The 21,717-nt window shown below is 33.8% G+C and overlaps 1 protein-coding gene across 4 annotated transcripts in view; it reads left to right on the forward strand.

The window, feature by feature from the left end:
- The window catches only part of LOC111044053, a 63,807-nt gene extending 54,243 nt beyond the window's left edge, over nucleotides 1–9,564 (forward strand). The window contains exons 2-6 of one of the 4 annotated variants that reach the window (XM_039434948.1): nucleotides 4,174–4,425; nucleotides 6,299–6,609; nucleotides 8,012–8,308; nucleotides 8,339–8,408; nucleotides 8,481–9,431. In XM_039434948.1, coding sequence (XP_039290882.1) covers nucleotides 4,233–4,425; nucleotides 6,299–6,609; nucleotides 8,012–8,308; nucleotides 8,339–8,408; nucleotides 8,481–9,280 — 1,671 coding nt within the window. In that variant the 5' untranslated portion in view covers nucleotides 4,174–4,232 and the 3' untranslated portion in view covers nucleotides 9,281–9,431. Of the gene's footprint in view, nucleotides 1–4,173; nucleotides 4,426–6,298; nucleotides 6,610–8,011 lie in introns of all 4 variants that reach the window. The other 3 variants (XM_039434947.1, XM_039434946.1, XM_022329106.2) reach the window with 3 other exon arrangements.
- The last annotated feature ends 12,153 nt before the right edge of the window (nucleotides 9,565–21,717 follow it).

Genomic DNA, 21,717 nt, shown 5'->3' on the forward strand with positions numbered 1-21,717 from the left:
TCTCTCGCATGAAACTTTAATGATAACTGGAATCTACCTAAATTATAGCTGCACTTTTGTAGTGAATTGCATTTAATGCTAGCTTATCTTTCAGATATAACTTATAGAGAGATATGGACTTTATCGTTTCTCTCTCACTCACTCTCTCTGTCTCTCTTTCTTCCTCTCTCTCTCATTAAACATTTATGATTACTGGAATCCACCCAAATTATACCTGCACTCTTGCATAGATATTAGATGCAGCCGAATTGCATTTGATGCAATCCCATATTTCCCACAGATATCTATAGAAATACGGTATATGGATTGTATAGTTCCCTCACTCTCACACTCTCTCTCTCTCTCTCTCTTCTCTCTCTGTATATTCTTTGCAACTGAAGAACTTGAAATGTGATTCTAAACAAAAATTATGTAGAGATCAACCAACCAACTATAAATAACCAAGAGTGAGAACATAATATTTTCGAAAATCACCGTATAAATTTTATTCAAATATAATTAAATTTCCTAGAATCAATTCACACTTCCAAACCCCAAATTTCATCGGAATATCACTGAAATATGTGATCTCTCATGTATCATGCATCAAAATTAATTAAATTCCTCTTTATCGATGATTACAACTCTGTAAAACACTAATTCAATAATTGCTTTCTTTCATATCATATACAGTTCAATAATTATTTTCTTAGTTCATATTTTGTAAATTCATCTATAATTTTGCTGTATTGTAAGCTATTGTATATAAGTGTATAAGCCAGTATATATATATTGTAATCTACATAAATAAAGTACTCAATCAATCAATCTTTATTCTCATCTATTAATCTTTATTCTTTGTAAAATTCGTTGAATATTATTAGTAATCCTGTCATTTAAAGGAGATTAGAAACACTAGAACTTAAAATCAATTTTGTTTTGTTAAGCACATGAATAAAGGAATCTCTCTCACTTTAATTCTCTCTCACTCACTCTCTCTCTACTCAAGTTGAATTTCGTTTTGTTGAGCACATGACTAAAGGAATCTGTTTCAATTAATCTAATTGTCTCTCTCTCTCTCTCTCTCTCTCTCTCTCTCTCATTTTTCAGCATTTCCACCGACATATTTTTTTTCAATTTCCTTCCTCCTTTAGCCTTTCTTCCCCTCAATCTTCTCTGTTTTCTTCTTCACTTTCTAATTTCTACTTCTTGTCTCTCCTTCTTCAGCTTGTTGATGTTGCTCTTCTTCTTTCACTTCATCTTCTTCTTCTTCTTTCTTCTTCTTCTTCTTCTTCTCCTTCTCCTCCTCCTTCAACTGGTTCTTCTTCTCTTCTTCTTCTTCTTCTTCTTCTTTTCTTCTTCTTCTTCTTCTTCTTCTTCTTCTTCTTCTCTTCTTCTTCTTCTTCTTCTTCTTCTTCACCTTCTTCTCCTTTTCCTCAATCTCTTGAATGAGGTACTCAATCAAGCAATCGCTCTCTCTCTTTCTCTCTGTATCTGTTTAATCAATTTCTCTCGGAAATGAATTCCTCCCTGTATCTCTATAAGCAATCACTCTCACTGAATCTCTTTCATTTCTCTCCCTCTCGCTCTCTCTCTCTTTCTACAAACAACACCGTATTCCAAAACCCTCTCTCACTCTTCAAAAGCACAAAAATACTTCAAACTAAGCTGACTAATAATATTCTCATTATTTTGATGACTGCAACAGAACTGCAAGCAGTATTGCCAACTGCATGCAATTGACATTGACTTTGAATTCCTTCACATGAAAGCGACGTTTTAGTTCTATTTTTGGCACGTAGCTTCCTCATCCTGGTTGCTTCCATTTATTTCATGTAATCATTTTACTGTGAAATTGTTATCGTATATTGACTAATGGCTTCTGCGAAATGTATTTCGTGTTGTACAGCTGTCCAATCCACTTGATTGGTATTTTATCGTGCCACAAAGCTTTCAAGACATGATGATTGTATATTGACATCATTGCGGAATTAGTTATCTATCTTCTATATAATAAGAGAGACTAGGATTGTGTTAGTTCGTTTTTGTCATAGTCATTCAGCTGTTTTACATCCATTCAATCAAGCCGGTAAACAGCTGATTGTAGAACAAATAAACATATGATTCTCATTACAGCATACTATCATAGAGAAACAATAGCGTAAGTAGATATCTTATGGTATAGGGAATTTATGTCGCAACTTTTACTGTTATCCCAAGCCGATAGTTCACGTAGTTCTTTCCCATGCAGCTGTGTGACGCTGGTAGTCTCTCATATTGTGCCGTTCATACACTCTCACCCCAACAAAACAGTAAAAATTGACAATAATCGACAGTAATCGGCTTGAGATAACAGTAAAAGTTGAGACATAAACGCCCTATACCATGGGATATCTACTTACGCTATTGTTTCTCTATGATACTATACTGTAATAAAATCATATGTTTTCTTTACAGTCGAGTATGTTTCCTAGTTCCGAATTTGGAACAGCAAAACTGGTACAAAAACCGCCTTTTAGCGCTCCAGGTGGAAGTTTTGTCAACTACAATCAAGAAATTCCTGATTAGAAACTTGTAAACTATAGGTTATGTTTATAGAATGCATGTAGTAATGTCAGCATAAGCAGGTAATGTTTTTTGATTTTTAAATATTCTTTTCTAGATTATTATGACAAAAAATAGTGTAAGCTACTTGGACGTGAATGTATTTGCAGTGCTCGAATGAAATTCTAGTCTCGGCTAACGCCTCGACTAGAAACATCATTATCGCTTGCAAAATGCCCCTTCCCGTCCTTGTGACATAAGATACTATTGTTCGCATCAAAACATGTCAACTGGTGGATTGCATACCGGGAAAACAGGAATGATTTACATCTCCAAATTTTGCACGTAGATTCCAAAAATATCAATCTCGTGCACCTTGAAGCCCAATTTCAATTTTCCTTCTTGATTTTTCAAAATTTAATGCTCAAATTTCATTTATGGGACATGAATACATAACTAAAATCTAGAGAGACTAGGACCTCTTCAAAACAGAAGGTAAAAATTGGTAACTGAATTAATAACCAGTCCAATTTTGTCAGGTTGGCATTAAGTTGAGGAAGGTTTCTAAACAAGATTTGAGTTCTTTCACTTTATTAGTACCAAGTTGAAGAACTTATCTATACTATAACAAAGGAAAGAGCTGGCTTATACACGTATGGAATAGGAAATTCACGAATGACGCATCATCACGTCTGGACTACTCAACTGATTAACTTGAAATTTAGCATATAGATTCATAATTAACTGAGGATGGTTATAAGCCTATTTCAAATTCCTTAAGATTTCAGTAGGTCAAGTTTTCAATCATACCCTTGCGGAGCACGGGTTACCAGCTATTATACCATGAACTATAGTGAGGTCCACGTTATAATGACAGTATCTGATTTACATTCGTGTTGCTATCTTTGTCTATCGTTCGACAAAGCAGATAGTGTTGTCCTTTAATAGCTCTGCAAAGTTGCAAGATCGCTTTTTAACAATGTAGAAATATCATGAATTGACAAAATATTTCATAGTAATGAGTATTGTTTATTCCTTTATATTAACATCAACTGATACAATATCATTCTCGACTCAATATTAATGATTGGGAAAGAAACAACAGGTTTAAATCCTAAAACTGTCTTCCTTACCTATAATAAGAGTGTTATATCTATGAACTTTTCATAATTTTTATGAGTTTTTAATTTACGTGTTATACTTCACAAATTTTACAGTACAATAATGTATTTCAGAGTTTTTGACTGTAAAGTTGAAATATTTCAATATTACAAAGACTTTGAACTTTTTTGAATTTCAAATTGTGCGCTGTTAATAATGTAGATCGATTTTAGTCGAACACAAGATATCGAATATCGATCTTGATCAGTTTAACCACCGAAACACCGAAAATTCAATTCAAACTTGATTAATTAACAAAATATCTAGTCTCGCTCATGAAATTTCATTATAAAATTATTGAAAAATATGATTTCTTGCTTAATAAAATATAATTGATTATATAAGTATGTTGTAATCTGTATTGCGCTCATTGTATTACTGTCTATTTGCATTATATACCATGGAAATTTTATTTCACAATGATGTATCTTTGATTTTTTGGCAATAAAACCAATTCAAGTTTTTAATTCACGTGTTAACCTATTGCAGGTGCCACACTAGGCCACTTGTCGCAGCCCCAGTTTGTCGCAGTCGTTGGCGATGGCGACATGTTGACCTGCTGTCCGAAATGCCAGCACGTGCTACCGGGTGCGGCAGCGATGCGGGAACGGGAACGGGACGAGGAACGGGAACGGAACGAGGAACAGTGTTGTGTCCCGTCGCCGGCCGCCATTACGGTGCGCATGCCGGGATGGACGACGGGCGGAACGGTTGTCTTGCAGACTGTAGACCAAGGGGCAGGTGAGAAAATGTTTTGGATTTTCAACAATTTGAAAATAATTTTTACTTTCCTTGCCCTATTACCTCTCTCTCTCTCTTGGGTTAACAGCCGTAGGGCTGGTTGGCAGCAGCTCTCCATGCTTTTCTGTCGTCCGCTTTCCGCTTCAGCTCGTAGTATGATCCACATCTCATATCCCGTAGCAATTGTTTCATATACTCCAGCCTAGGTCTTCCTCTCATATTCCTTCCCTCAACCATTCCCTCCATTATCCTCCATTATCATTAGCCCTATTACCATAGGTAAGGAAAGTTTGCTTTCCGAAAAAAATTAAGGTACCCCAATTTCTAAATCTCTATACGTTTCAAGGTCCCCTGAGTCCAAAAAAGTGGTTTTTGAGTATTGGTCTGTATGTTTGTGTGTGTGTATGAGTGTATGTGCGTCTGTGTACACGATATCTCATCTCCCAAATAACGGAATGACTTGAAATTTGGAACTTAAGGTCCTTATAATATAAGGATCCGACACGAACAATTTCGATCAAATGCAATTCAAGATGGCGGCTAAAATGGCGAAAATGTTGTCAAAAACAGGGATTTTCGCGATTTTCTCGAAAATGGCTTTAACAATTTTGATCAAATTTATACCTGGAAGCTCTATCAACTGCCACAAGTCCCATATCTGTAAAAATTTTAGGAGCTCCGCCCCATCTATGCAAAATTTGATTTTAGATTTCCAATTATCAGGTCTCAGATATAATTTAAACAAAAAAATTCTAGTGGAAACGATTGAGCATGGACTCATCTCTTCAATTAATGTCCAGTAACATTTTCACCTAAAATTGAAAATAAGCTTGAAAATTTGAGAAATTGTAATTATTCAATAATTGCAAACTGTTGACAACTGTTGATTCTATTGAATCATTCACTATGAAGAGATAGCAGACTTCGTGTGTATCCAGCGTTATTCACCTGTCACCAGCTGGCTCAGATCTTTGACTTGAGATGAGCGTTTACACTAGCGTCAGGTGATCAATTTTCATAACGGTTGTGTGAGTGCGCCACACCAGATTTTTGTGGTTAAAACTGAGAAATTCATTGGAAAACATCTCAAAATGCATCACATCTACATTTTTTAGACTAAGCACACAGGACTGAGCAGTTTTGTCCTACCAGTTTTCTACTTTTACAGTCCACAAATACTGCACTTTTACTTATGCTCAGTGTCTTTAGGGCCACTCTGTACAGAATATTGAAATAAGCTTGATATAAAATAATTGATATAAACTTGAAATTTCTCTCAAGCTCGAGTGATAGAGAGGACTAAAACCTCCTAACTTTACCCAAAAAAGTAGCTTCATTTCACTTCATTTCTTTGTTGTATTCAGTACTGCCGGCCGAGTTTGTCACAATCTTCAAGCTTTCAGTTTACTAGAGATTGATATTGGTGTAACAACCGAAACTAGTATCTGACTTTGTTTTACTGTACTCACAATGATGAAACTCCTTATTGAATATGTTCATTATTTATATTGATAATCCAATGTTCGGTAGCAAAAAGCCTGCTAAATTCCCTTGAATAGCATATTTTTCAATTTCAAACCTACTTTTATTCCATATTGAATACCTTACTTAAGATATACCATGGTTTGTAGGATTCGTTCATAGCTTGGTAGTTTTGTTTGAAATTACGGTGTTGTGTATCAAGTTGAGATGATACTGTATCATATTGTGTTGATACTGTATCATGTGTGGTGATACTATTTTGAATTCCCTATTGTTCAATTTCCTATACCTGCTTTTGTGATAACAAATTCATTTATTTTTAATATCAAATACCGTTTTATTGATTTCTCATATCATGAAATAACCAATAATTTTTTTTTTTTAATTTCAGGAGGCATAAAAGTTCCCTCAGGCGAACCATCTCCCTCGGCACCCCTATCCTTCGTCCTGCCGACTACACCGACGGTCATCCTGGCAGGACCTGGACAGTGGAGCTTCCTGGTTGCCCCCTCTCCTCCTCAACCTCCTTCTCCACCTGCTCCTCAACCTTCCCCTCCTTCTCCTCCTCATCAACCTCCTCCTCCTTCTCCACCATCTCCTCAACAACCTTCTCCTCCTCCTCTGAACCCTGTCCTCTTCACCAACAACTCCTCCAGACTGATTCAATCCGATTTGGATCTAAGGACGCTGACTGCTACCCAGGTAATTGTTTTTAATTGGTAATTAGGGTAGTAAATAATTAATTTATTCTTTTTTTACTATGAATCACAGATCGTGGAAGAAAAACTAAGGCCCGGTTGCACAAAAGCTGGTTAAATTTTAACTGTCATAAACTTTACGAGAATAAACCAGAGAATACTTTTCTGAAAAGACGGCTTCTCTGATTGGTTCCGTTGAATAAATCACGGTTAAAATTTAACTGTCTTTTGTGCAACTGGACCCAAGCACTACCTCCGTGAACAAAGCCGTAGTGCATTCGTGTGACGTCAGCACAGGTAGGACTTCTACACCAATAAAAATTCGTTGATTTCAACTGATCTATATCAGCTACAGTTTTTATTGGTGTAGGAGCCCTACCTGTGCTGACGTCACACGAACGCACTACGGCTTTGGTCACAGAGGTAGTGGCCTACGCTGTTAATTGGGAAAATTTGTGATTATGGTATTATAAAGACTTGGGCGCATTTCGCTTTTAATCAGCTGATACTATGCTTATTATATCTGTATTTGTACATTAATAGTAAGATACAGATATATTGAGCACGACGAAGCGCATTTCGCTTTTAATCAGCTGATACTATGCTTATTATATCTGTATTTGTACATTAATAGTAAGATACAGATATATTGAGCACGACGAAGCGCATTTCGCTTTTAATCAGATGATGCTATGCTTATTATATCTGTATTTGTACATAAATAGTAAGATACTGATATAATAAGCATAGCTTGATCTACTGATAAGAAGCGGAATGGGCGTTTCTGTGACGCTTGAGTTTGTATGTGGTCTAATGTGTGAAATGAAATGCCTCCAAAGACAATTCATTCAATCCTATGTTTTTCGGTAATTCTTCAAAATTATATTTTCAATATGTGAATATTCCCTATTCGAGTTATAATCATGTGAAATATTCCTTCTATGTTTAGTTTTGAAGCATCTAAATTTCACTTTTTGTGTAGTTGAGAAGTTGATATTGTGGTAATTATTCATATTGAATGAAAAAGACTAAGAAAATGTCAAAAAACCACTGATTTCGCATCTAAATTTGAAAATCTACTTTGTGAAAATACTTGAGGACTGAAAAGTTTGTGAATTGAAGAACTACAAGACTTAACCTGTTTCGGACTATGTGTAAGCTTATCTAAATTTGGAAGAGGAATAGCACAAGGTTACCTTATTTCCCATCTCCTTATCATTTTGATAATGTACTTATTGCATAAATGAATAAAAAAAAAAATAGTATTCTGGGTTGAATGAATACAATATCTATCTATTGACTCAGGTTGATCTTCCACTGTGCCATCAGCCCTAATAATTGTGATTGTTTTTTGATAATAGAGTTTCATTCAATCTAACAAACGTCTATTATTTTTCTGTTAACAGACAGCGCTCAGGACGTCAGGCTGGTACTACGAGGGTCTCTCCTGGCAAGAATCGGCCAACCTCCTCCTCCCCACACCACCGGGCACCTTCCTGGTGCGCGACTCCTCGGATCCGCGCTACCTGTTCTCCCTCAGTGTGCAGACCGAGCGAGGTCCCACCTCTGTACGGCTCCACTATGCCGACGGACATTTTCGTCTCGACGCCGAAGCCAAAATCATTCCACTCATGCCGCTTTTCGATTGCGTCATCAAATTGGTCCAGTACTACACACAGATGACGGACAGGAAGGGGTCCGGTGTGAACCAACTGACAATGGATGTGTCAAATGTGAACCAACGGACAATGGATGTGTCAAATGTGAACCAAAATTTGTCCGGTGTGAACCAACGGACAATGGGTGTGTCCGGTGTAAGTCAGAACTTGCCCGGTGTGAACCAGCCTTTGTCCAGTGTGAAGCAACGGACAATGGATGTGTCCGGTGTGAACCAACGGACAATGAATGTGTCAAATATGTACCAAAATTTGTCCGATGTGAACCAACGGACAATGGATGTGTCCGATGTAAGTCAGCACTTGCCCGGTGTGAACCAGCCTTTGTCCAGTGTGAACCATCACATGTCAGGACTAAGTTCTCGGACAACAGAAATGTTTGGAGTAAATCCTCGGACAACAGACTCGTCCAGTGTGAACAAAAACTTTATAAACTTTGTAACAAATATGTCCAGTGTGATGGATGTAAGTGCAAGACTGTCGGGGAGTGTTGCGAATCAGTTCGGTGTGAACCAGCCCACAAACTTTTCCGGTGTGGGTCAACACTTGTCCGGTGTAAACCAACACTTGTCCGGTGTGAACCAACCCACAAACTTTGTTTCAAACTTGTCCGGTGTGAGTCAACCTTTGTCTGGCATGAGTCACCAATCCACAAACTTTGTTCCAAACTTGTCCAGTGTGAACCACCACTTGTCAAGCTTCAACCAGCCTCTTCCCAGCGTGAACCAGCCTTTCTCCGACGCTCCCAAACTCCAGAAGACTCGTCGAAAACGCTCGTCAGCTCGCGACCAAGTGTGGATCGATTCCTCGGGCCAGGTATACTCGCACATTCTCCTCACCACTCCGCTACGACAGAAAGACCGGTTTCCATCGCTCATGCATCTGTCAAGACTCGCTGTAAACCAGTTGAAATCCTCGTCAAATGTTCCTCTACGTGGGGCCTTGGCCTTGCCTCAGTCACTACGAATGTACCTTCAGGATTATCCCTATTTATGTTGAGAGGGGTAGAGATTTTGTTTGTAAATTATTTGATATTAGCAATAATTTTCCAATTATCCCCACATTATTTGTCTTGAAAATAGAGTTTTTGTTTGTAAATCATCTGATACTACAGTGAGGTCCACGTTATAATGGCAGTGGAGAAAGATGGGAGAAAACGTTGCTGATCCTCTGTCTTGTCAATGTCTTCTATAGACGGTAGCTGATACAGGTTTATTGATGTATTAATTATCAACTGTTCATTCTTGTTTAAAATGATCAATTATATTTTATCAAGCAAGAAATGATAGTTTTCAATGATTTCATAATGAATTTTCATAGTCAAGATTAAATATTCTGTTAATTCATTATATTTCTACATTGTTAAAAAATCTTGCAACAGAGCAAAGCGAGAAAGATATAGCGCTATCTGCTTTGTTGAATGATAGACAATGATAGCAATACCATTGCTAATCAAACTCTGCAATTGTAACGTGGACATAGCTATAGCTACGATTTCTTGATCATCCCTACATATTTATGTTGAGAGTAGAGATTTTGCTTTCTAAATTATTGATATTTGCTATAATTTTCTTGATTATCCCCATATATTTATGTTGAGAGTAGAGATTTTGCTTTCTAAATTATCTGATATTCGCTATACTTCGCTCGATTATCCCCATATATTTATATTGAGAGTAGAGATTTTGCTTTCTAAATTATTGATATTTGCTATAATTTTCTTGATTATCCACATACATTTTTATGTTGAGAGTAGAGATTTTGCTTTCTAAATTATCTGATATTCGCTATACTTCGCTCGATTATCCCCATATATTTATATTGAGAGTAGAGATTTTGTTTGTAAATTATCTGATATTAGGTACTCACTTTTTAGGACTACTAAAATTATTGAAAAGCTATAAAATTAATCAAGTACCTTTGAATTTGATCACAAGAAACACGTTTTTGCGATAAATAACTGTCATATTAATAGTCTACCATAAGTGTTGTAATGAAATGAAAGGGGGTTTGATAACTTCCATAGTGCTTCTCATATTAGCTTTAATCTTTTGGATTATCCCAACATATTAATGTTGAGTGTAGAGACTCTGCCTGTGAATTTAGGTATAATTTTGTCGAATTTGTTGAGGGTGTACCACAAGATTTAATATGCTACCAAGAATTAGGCATTAAAATTATTATGTTCCTGTAGATTATACAATTAAGAAGTTTCCCAGAAGTCATGAAATATTCTAATGTTACTCCACAAAGTTTATGCGAATGGATGATTAATCAATTATTGTTAAATCGTTATAATAGTTTCATAAAATACTTTTATATTTATATCTGTACTATAATAAAGGGAAGAACTGGCTCATACACGTCTGGATTGGACGTCTGAACTACTTGACTGATTAACTTGAAATTTTTCATATAGATTCTTAAATGACCGAGGATGGTTATAGGACTATTTTGAACTCTTCAAGTTTTCAGTTTGTCAAGTTTTAAAAAAGATCCTTACGGAGCACGGGTTACCTGCTAGTTTAAAATACATTTAGGCATGGCATAAATGTTAAATCCATGGACGTAACATTATAATAGTTTGACAGTGATTGGAAACTATAAAGCTATGTTATCCTGGGAGTATATGTTGTTAGTTTCAGCAGAGAATTTGATATTTTACTTGTGTATGGAAAATCTGAAAATTTGTGTACCAGTTTCATCTCAAATAATAATATTATACTTATTTATAAAATAGAATTATAGTATCCTTCGAAATCAATAAAATAATACATTAAGAATACAAATTATAGAAACTAGTTTTAGTGTTCACACCATTTGTAATATTCTATTAATTTCAAAGGGTACTATAATTGTTTCTTGCTATCAAAAAGAACGACAAGCAGTCAATTTTTTCACAATAAATTAATTTAATGAATCAATTCACTCACTGGACAACCACTGTGAGTGAATTAATTCATTTATTGTAAAAAATTGACTGCTATAGTGAGGTCCACGTTATAATGACAGTATTTGTTCAACTTTGGAATTGATCCACAACGATGCCAATTATGTTTTTGACAGTGTAGAAATATAATTAATTAATGCAGAGAATCGTCATCGCTATTCTCATATTTTTAACCACTGCCATTATATATTCTATTAATTTCAAAGGGTACTATAATTGTTTCTTGCTATCAAAAAGAACGACAAGCAGTCAATTTTTACACAATAAATTAATTTAATGAATCAATTCACTCACTGGACAACCACTGTGAGTGAATTAATTCATTTATTGTAAAAAATTGACTGCTATAGTGAGGTCCACGTTATAATGACAGTATTTGTTCAACTTTGGAATTGATCCACAACGATGCCAATTATGTTTTTGACAGTGTAGAAATATAATTAATTAATGCAGAGAATCGTCATCGCTATTCTCATATTTTTAACCACTGCCATTATAACGTGGACCTCACTATAGTCGTTCTTTTTGATAGCAAATAGTGGTTTAATAATAAAACCACTTAAGTGTAAGAGAGGACCGACTGCGCCCTAACTTCGCCCTCCTAGGTCAAAATAAAGGCAGTCATTCAATTCAATTCACTACCGTTCGTGATGGAAAACAACATTGAAGAATTATATTTCTATTTTATGAATAAAAGAGGGTAGCCCTGAGTTGATACATTTTAAGAAAATATTATACTTATAGCCCTTGTAATCTCCCACGTAATTTCTTCATGAAAGAGAAGAATAATCGTATAAGAAGCATCACCTTAGTTTAATTGTATTAGATATTTGTAAGCAATAAATAGAAATAGTCAACTACCTTTTGCCAAGCATTATGTCCACATTCTACTATTAAAATGTATTCAATTCACAATACAAGACACAAGATACATTTACATAGACAACATAACTAAAAACAAATCTGTGAATATTTTCATAAGATATTTATTTCAATATTTTCACATAGATCACTACCTCCGTAAACAAAGCCATAGTGCATTCTGGTGACGTCAGCTCAGGTAGGGCTCCTACACCAATAAAAATTCGTTGATATCGTCTGATCTATATCAGCTAGTGTTTCTATTGGTGTAGGAAACACTACCTGAGCTGACATCATACAAATGCATTACGGCGTTGTTTACGGAGGTAGTGAATTGAATTGAATGACTGCCTTTATTTTGACCTAGGAGGGCGAAGTTAGGGCGCAGTCGGTCCTCTCTTACACTTAACCCTCGGTAGTGCATAGATAGACTAAAATAACTCCCACATAAGCCTTATGAATACATTTTCCATCCAATACTTGTTAATAAATGTGAAAGTGACATAACCTAAAATTTGAACTGTAGTATAGATTAGAATTGGAACAGTTTAGGGCATAAGCCTATGGTGCTTTTCTAGAAGCTGTGTAATGCATAAACATAACTTTTAGTGTAGTTGAGAAGTTGATATTGTGGTAATTATTCATATTGAATGAAAAAGACTAAGAAATTGTCAAATTTGGTTTTTGACAATTTCTTAGTCTTTTTCATTCAACATAAACATAATACACAAATTGTATTATGTTTACCTAAATCTACCATGTGTAATTCTGAATTTATTCATTTCATTTATTGTTTAAAACACTATAATCATACTATTATCATGACATTGGAGGAAATACTAGGCTGAGCCTGTGCTATTTCTAATACTTACAATTTATTATTTATTTTTTTCAAATATTTACAATGCAAATGACACTTATTTAATAACATTTTAAAGCTGCGTTTACACCAATGTTATAAACAACATGTTAATAACTTAATCCTTATTGATTCTATAAGATTGAACATAACTTATCATACACATGATGAACGTATGTGTTTGTCAAGTTCCGTTCAATCTAATAGAATCTATAAGGATTAAGTAATTAACATTTTGTTAATAACTTTGGTGTAAACGCGGCTTAAATGAATTTGAATAACTCGATATCACTCAATATGTGATGATAAATCAAATTTGAACATAATGACTCCGTAAAATAATTTTCATTTTCATCTCACAAGCGTATTTATATTTTTATCTACTGGAGACTCATTGAACGCTTTCAGAGTTGTTTAAATATTGGAGAACAGGTTGAAATATGAATAATACTTCATTATTGAAATGGACCCTCATAATTATATTGCATGTTACAAGCGAGCGAAGCGGAATCCCTAGGGATTATGTAGGTTGTATGACCTCATTAAATTATCCTTGTACTGATGAATTAAATTGCCACTGGATTATTTCTGATAAATTTGTCATCTGTTGAAAATTTTCTAAATTCCACCAATTTTTGTTACCTACTCCAATCATATATTTTAGATTACTATAGTGATATCCACGTTATAATGGCAGTGTTTGATTAGTAATGTTTTAAAGAATGAAAATTCATTATGAAATGATTAAAAAATATAATTTCAGCTCAATAAAATACAATTGATTATTTTAAACTAGAATGAACAATTAATATCACATCAATAAACCTGTATCAGCTACCGAAGGCATTGTCAAGACCGAGGATCGGAAACGTTGATCTCCTATCTTTCTCCACTGCCATTAATTATAACTTGGACGTCACGATGGACAATATTTTTATACCTACATTTGTTTTGTTTGCTACAATAATGAAGTATTAGTTACATTTCAACCTATCCAATATATTTAAACACCTCTGAAATCGTTCAGTAAATTTCCATTAGCTAAAAATGAGCGTTTGTTAATAATTTCGATAAATATTTGTTGATCTAAAATATAAAAACACTCATACTATTATCATATTTGACAATATTTTTGGTATAACTTATGGAATCTATTGGTACCGCGATTATAGTACTATTTAATTGGTAGCTAATGATTGATAATTATTTTTAACACTAAGGGCCGTTTGCACAGTCACAGTTTAAACTAAATTTGATTTTGAACTGGATTAAATCCGTATCAAGTCTCGTTTGTTATAATGTGTTTCATTTTGAGTTTAAGTCACCAGCTAATTTATTTTCGTTTGAGCTTTGACTGTGCAAACGGCCCTAAGTAGCCTACTAATATAGGAATTATTTTTGTTCAATTCTTACAAACTTTCATATACACTACAATAAATATCATGATATTAAATTTTTCATTGAAATTATCCCGAAAATGTTGTTTTGAAATTGTATTTTATAAGGTGCTATTAATATTATTTTAAAACAAAAAATCTGTACCATTATCCCACTTCATTTTCTATTTTGTCTTAGTTCCATTATCCCCATTTATTATCCAATTTTGTGATCAAACATCTATACTATAATAAAGGAAAGAACTGGCTTATACACGTACGGGATAGGAGAATATTATGTTTGACGCATCATCACGTCTGAACTAATAATAATAAATCTTTATTCCCCAAAAAACTAAAACTACAACATCAATTACACAAAATATTATATAAATTACAATATTACATACAAATAGTTAGTTACAAAAAATTCTTATAATGGGTCCTCTACTTGCTTAGTTTTTTCTGTGTGGAAATTGACCTACTCCACTATGGCGTACCATGTTCTAGAGTAGTAATGGACTGATTAACTTGAAATTTCGCCTATAGATTCTTAATTAACCAAGGATGGTTATAGGCCTATTTTCAAGATTTCATCACGTCGAGTTTTCAGTTTGTAAAGTTTTAAAATGGACCTTTGCGGAGCACAGGTTACCTGCTAGTATTATATAATTGTCTAGTGCAGTGACTACTGATATTAATATCACTCAAAACAATGTTATAATTAAATTTTTAATTTGATATTATTTAAGCCAAACATGTCTTAGAAAAAGCTTGATAATCACTAGGCTACATTTTATACTACAGAGTACCGGTTGCACAACAGTCGGTTAAATTTTAACCGTGATTAATTCTGCGAGAACCAATCAGAGAAGCCGTCTTATCAAAAAGGACTCCTCTGATTGATTGATTGATTGTATACTTTATGTAGATTACAATATATTGGCTTATACACTTATATACAATAGCTTACAATACAGCAAAATTATAGATGAATTTACATAATATAGACTAAGAAAATAATTATTGAACTGTATATGATATGAAAAAGTAATTTGTAATATAATAACTATAGATATTATATTGTTATGCATCTACATAAATTAGCGGAGCTTTGGACATATCAATGTCCATTCTTCGGAAAGAATATTAAAAATATCTTCCCCACTAACTCTCTACCAAAAAAACTGATTGGTTCTTGTGAAATTGATCACGGTTAAAATTTAACCGGCTGCTGTGCAACCGGGCTAGAATATTCTTCAAATTAGAACTTTAATGGTTAATCCTGTATCAGAAATAATAATTAAATCTGTATCCCATTTATAGGAAAAACGATAAAACTTGATATTTCATACTATAATAAAATGTAACAATTTTCAAAACTTATCTACCCCAAAGTGACTTCGTATACTATAGAAACATTCCTTGAAACTTTTATAAAAATAATAAAATGTGCTAAAAATCAATGTATATTGCTGATTTGTGATACTTGAAACTATAATATATAGATGTAAACAATTATGCTGAATACAGTACTAAAGTAAGGTCCACGTTATAATGGGAGAAAGATAGGAGGACAACGTTGCCGATCCTCTGTCTTGTCAATGCTTTCTATGAAGGTTAACTGATACCGGTTTATTGATGTAATATGAACTGTACGTTCTCGTTTAAAATAATGAAACATATTTTATCGAGCAAAAAATTATTTTTTTCAATGATTTCATGATGAGTTTTATTATCAAGATTAACTATTCTGTTAATTTATTATTGGCTCTACATTGTTGAAAAACAGTCTGGCAACAGAGCAAAGCGAGAAAGAGATAGCGTTATCCGCTTTGTTGAATGATAGAAAAGGATAGCAATACCATTGCTAATCAAACACTGCCATTATAACGTGGACTTCACTGTAGTCTATAATTTAAATTCATTTTGAATTCATTCAATTCACAAAACTTATATTATTTGATATAACTTGATTGTTACTCATTCTATAATCTTTCGTTGTTGTTATAATCTATGTAACTTATTCTAAGCAATGTCTATTAACTTTTTATAAAAGTTTGTTATGTATTATTCCATGTGGGCCAAGCCTTTATAATTAGATTAATGATTATTTATTATAATAGAAATTTTGTAATTTTGTTAGCTAGAACCTGTATACATGAATAATAGGTAATCCTTGTTTTGTAAATTGTTAGGAAAATAACTGTATATACAATTGATAATAATGTAATATATATCTGTGTTTGTGATTGTCCTATTAATGTACATAGTTATTGTTATTTAAAATTTATTTATTGAACGAAAAAATACAATCAATTATATTAAAACGTGTGGTTTCATTATTATCTGTGAACCTTGTTACACAACATTTAACTCCGATTGAATTATAAATTATATATACCATAATAAAGGAAAAACTGGCTTATACACGTACGGGATAAGAAAATTATGTTTGACGCATCATCAAACTACTGGACTTTGAAATTTTGCATAAAAATTGACTTGAAATTTGCATAAAGATTCTTAATCAACCGAGGATGGTTATCCTATACTATTAAACTAGCAACTTCTGTTTAGATGTTTATATGTTTGTATTTCATCGGATCTCGGAAATGGCTCTAACGATTCTTACGAAATTCAGAACATAGTAGGTTTATAATATAAAGATTCGATTACACTTGGTCTCATCCCTGGGAAAAATCGCTAAAGGACATTAAAAGGATAATTATTATTCATCCTTGGGAAAACAGCTGATAACAATTATTTCGTCGTCTGTTGGTGATGGAAGTGAGTGAGCGAGTTCAAGTGTGTGGGACTGTGTCAAATTATGACTCAGCTGTTGAACTTTTGTAATCATTCAATCAGGTACTAAGTGCCGGTTGCAAAAAAGCCGGGTTTTTCTATCCTGATTAATTCCAGTAGATCCATATTTTTGAAACGGTCTTCTCCGATTTGGCTCACGTGAAGTTAATCAGGATTTAAATTCAACCGGCTTTTGTGCAACTGGACCTTTGTGAGGGAATTTTTTGCATTCCTCTGGGAATTAATTTCAATTTAATGTGATTAGATAGAACATTTCTGTATGAATGTTATTATAATTTCTTTTTTCGTAATAAATTTTTTATGCTTTTGTACTCCAGAGCGAAGCTCGGTCCACGATATTACTATATTAAAGGAAAGAACTGACTTATACACGTACGGGATAGGAAAATTATGTTTGACGCATCATCATGTCTGAACTACTGGACTGATTAACTTGAAATTTTGCATATAGATTCTTGACTAACCGAGGATGGGTATAGGCCTATTTACAATTCTTCAAGATTTCATTACGTCAAGTTTTCAGTTTGTCATAATTAAAAAAAAATTTTGACGCATCTTCACGTCTGAACTACTCAAATGATTAACTTGAAATTTTGCATATAGATTCTTGATTAACCAAGGATGGTTATAGGCCTATTTTCAACTCTCCAAGATTCCATTATGTCAAGTTTTCAGTTTGTCATGTTTTAATAGACCCTTGCGGAACACGGGTTTCCTGCTTAGGATGGTTATAGACCTATTATAAGTTATCCAAGATATCATTACGTCAAGTTTTCAGTTTGTCAAGTTCTAAAATAGTCCATGCGGAACATGGGTTACTTGCTAGTAACAAATAAGTAGATTATACCATAATACAATGTCTCTCAAATAGATTGTAAAATAATTTATGGAACTTTTCTATTAAGATAGCTTGAAAAATATGACTTCTTTTAATTACCTTATACAGAAGTTTCACTAATTCTACCATTACCTGTATTGGACAATTTTATTTACGGACTTTCTGTATAGTGACACTTATAATGGCAGTGTTTGATTAGCAATGGTATTGCCATCCTTGTCTATCATTCAACAAAGCAGATAGTGCTATCTCTTTCTCGCTTTGCTCTGTTATCAGATCGTCTTTTAACAATGTAGAATTGATAATTAATTAACAAAATATTTCATCTTAATTATGAAATTATTGAAAAATATAATTTCTTGCTTAATAAAATATAATTGGTTATTTTAGACGAGAATGAACAGTTAATATTACATCAATAAACCTATATCAGGTACCGTCTATAGAAGGCATTGACTAGACAGAGGTTCGGCACTTCTATGTTTCTCCAATGCCATTATAACGTGGACCTCACTTTAGGAATACGAAATAGACCGTTGGAATAATTGAAAGTCTGTAGGTCAATTGTTAGTGGGAACAATGAAAAATTCGATGAAAATTTTATTTTTCTTAAAATGAAAGAATGGAATTTGAAGGAATGCTTTGATCTCAGAAACAGCACAATATTGTTGCAATGTGGATTTTCCCACGGCTTACTTATTTGAAATACGTTATGATTTAACGTCTTAATTATTTTTCTTTGTCCTTAGTTGATTGTAAATGATAAATAAATGAATAAATTGAGGTCATAATTATTACAGTATTAATAAAACATTAAACATTTTTTAATAAAACACCCTGAATCGGCGCTAACTCCAGTTCAGTTATTTTTAACTCTAATTATTTCTTTTTAGTTCATTGGTGAATAGGACCACTACATTATACATTTATATGAATTGAATTAAATAATTGCCTTAAGGCTGTGGAAAGGCTAAAAATGAACTTTCTACTGGTTATATTTTTCAAAGTTTTTCGATTTGTATATCACCAAACTATCAAGCTATCAAAATTAAAAAGTTTTCCCAGGAAAACATTTTTTCCGATCATTACTTTTCGAGATATGAGCGCCTAAAGTTTAAATTTTTGGGACAGAACATTTCAAATTCGGTAATACATAAGTTCATGAGATTTAGAGGATGGATTCTTCATGGTATTGTTGATCTAGTAAAAGATGAATTATTTTTCCTACAGTTACGATGAAAAGTGGCCATTGCTGCACTGATTACAGAACGCAAAGAATCACTTTTCCGCTCTAGTGCGGGAAAAATTTTTTCTGCACTCCAGATTTGCAACATGGCAACGCAAAATAGTTAGTAGGTTATATGAAGCACCAGTGCAGCAAAATCAAAATTAAGTTGGTAACTGCACTGACTGGGCTGCTATAGTGATGTGGTGCACGTTATAATAATATTAAGGACACCGAGTTCGAGGACAGCCACCACATCAGTGACAGCCGCCTATTCATTCAAACACTACTACATTATTCAATTTCATTTATTAAAAATAAAATTATACAAAAAAACATTTGATGCATTCAGGAAATTTTACCTATAATTACTCACTTTTCATATTCAATGGTAACTGTAGGAAAAATTTAGTGTGAAATACGTGCGCAAAGTTCCTCTGCTGCACTCAAAAAACCATTCCGCCCTCGCCTACGGCTCGGGCGTAAACGTTTCTTTCGGTGCAGCAAACTGACACTTTGCGCACTAGTTGCACAAATAAGTATTTCTTATTCGGGCTATGGATAGAGGTTGACCTAACAAGTGTTGTGCTGTAATATGAGACGTTTGGCTACAATACAGGGTGAGTTATTCACTCAAACATAAAATCTTCCCTCAACTCTCAGATCAGAGAAATCACTCATCTTCAAATGCTCAAATAACTCGAGAATAGGAGTGAATTTTGCCAATGTGATGACATATTATTCTTCCTCTCGTCAAGTTCTATCATTCCTGAGAGTATTAGCGATTTTTATTTTGACAATTTTTGCGAAAATCCATGATTTTTTTTAATTAACAACAACTATTATTAATTAATACAACATCAAATCCACTTCAGAAAAACGTCTGTCTCTCTTTCAGGTGGAAATCGAGATGATTCACCTCGCAGTTCTCAATTTAACCTTAATTAAAACACCTCCACACAACTAATTAAAACTTAATAATGAGCTGAACTATCGCCCCACTCGTCATAATTAATTTCACCGCGGTTTGGTTTGCAACGGAGGAGTTTTGAAACAAGAAGTCGAGTTTATTATTGTTTGAAATTATTGTTCTGACCTTCATAACTGACTAAATATTTGTGGAACTAAAGTTAGATTAACTTCTAATTATTGGCATCCTTATGAATGACGTCAATGTTTATGCTTCCCATTCAGAACAGGCTGACAGTTTGGAATGAACCCAATGTAGGTGTAATTCAAAAAGTTTGGGCTGAAAGCTTCTACAGTGAGTCCCACGTTATAATGGCAGTATTTGATCAACATTAGTATTGCTATCCTTGTCTATCATTCGACAAAGCAGATAGTGCTATCCTTTTCTAACTCCGCAACGTTGTCAGATTCTTTATTGATGGTTGATAATTCTCTATTGATTCATCAAAAATGATAGGGAGAGAAAAAATAAGGTAACCTTGTGCTATTCCTCTCTCAAATTTAGATAAAGTTCCGAAATAGATTGAGTATATCAGTTATCCACTTCACAAAACTTTCAGTCCTCAATTATAGTTACTCCTCATAGCTAGTTTGTTAACAATGTAGAAATATCACTAATAGTTCTGTGAACAGTAGACCTCACGCAGTATTCTCATCCACAAGTACCTGATTGAAACTAAAGACCTTATGGAAATACAGCAATAGACTGGCTTCTCCAGACATCTGTGTTATCACTTGTCAGCTGATTTATGATGAATAATTCTATAGTCAGATTTTTACTCTAATATTGGCGTATGAAGGAGGCTCCTTTTTCCTTTTATATTATCCTTGAAATGCTAAATTTCCAAAAACCTTGTATATATACGTCGTCGCGCAATTTAAAAAGGAACATACCTGTCAAATTTCATGAGAATCTATTAGCGGGTTTCGCCGTAAATTCGCAACATATGAACATTCAAACATTCAAACATTAAGAGAAATGCCAAACCGTCGACTTGAATCTTAGACCTCACTTCGCTCGGTCAATTAATTAACAAGTTGATATCAATATTATGGAAATTGAAGATTTTGATCTCTGGAGAGTATAAAATTATCTTGACGGATAAAATATAATTGATTATTTTGTACAAGAATGGACAGTTGATATCACATTAGATATATTGGTATCAGTTATCCTGTATAGAAGGCAGAGGCTAGACAGAGAGTCGGCAACGCAGGTCTCCTATCTATCTCCACTGCAATATTATAACGTGGACCTCACCAAAGAATTACTTCCTCAAAAGCATTAAGGTTCGGTATCTGTGCTCGGGATTCAGCCAAGTCCTAGACTTTAAACAGCTGGAGTCAGAAAATTTGCTTTCCAAAACGGGGCGTGGTCGCAGTCCACGTTTAAATTAAATTTCGAAAAACTAGAAAATTGAACACAAAATAAAATAAAGAGAAATGAGTGTAAAGTTTCAGCTATTTTGAATTATTTAGGAATGTTTCATTTCGTCAAGGAGAAACGTTTCCAATAATTATTGACCGAACGA

This window comes from Nilaparvata lugens, chromosome 8, assembly GCF_014356525.2.
Source record: "Nilaparvata lugens isolate BPH chromosome 8, ASM1435652v1, whole genome shotgun sequence".
In the NCBI taxonomy this organism is placed as follows: Eukaryota; Metazoa; Arthropoda; class Insecta; order Hemiptera; family Delphacidae; genus Nilaparvata; species Nilaparvata lugens.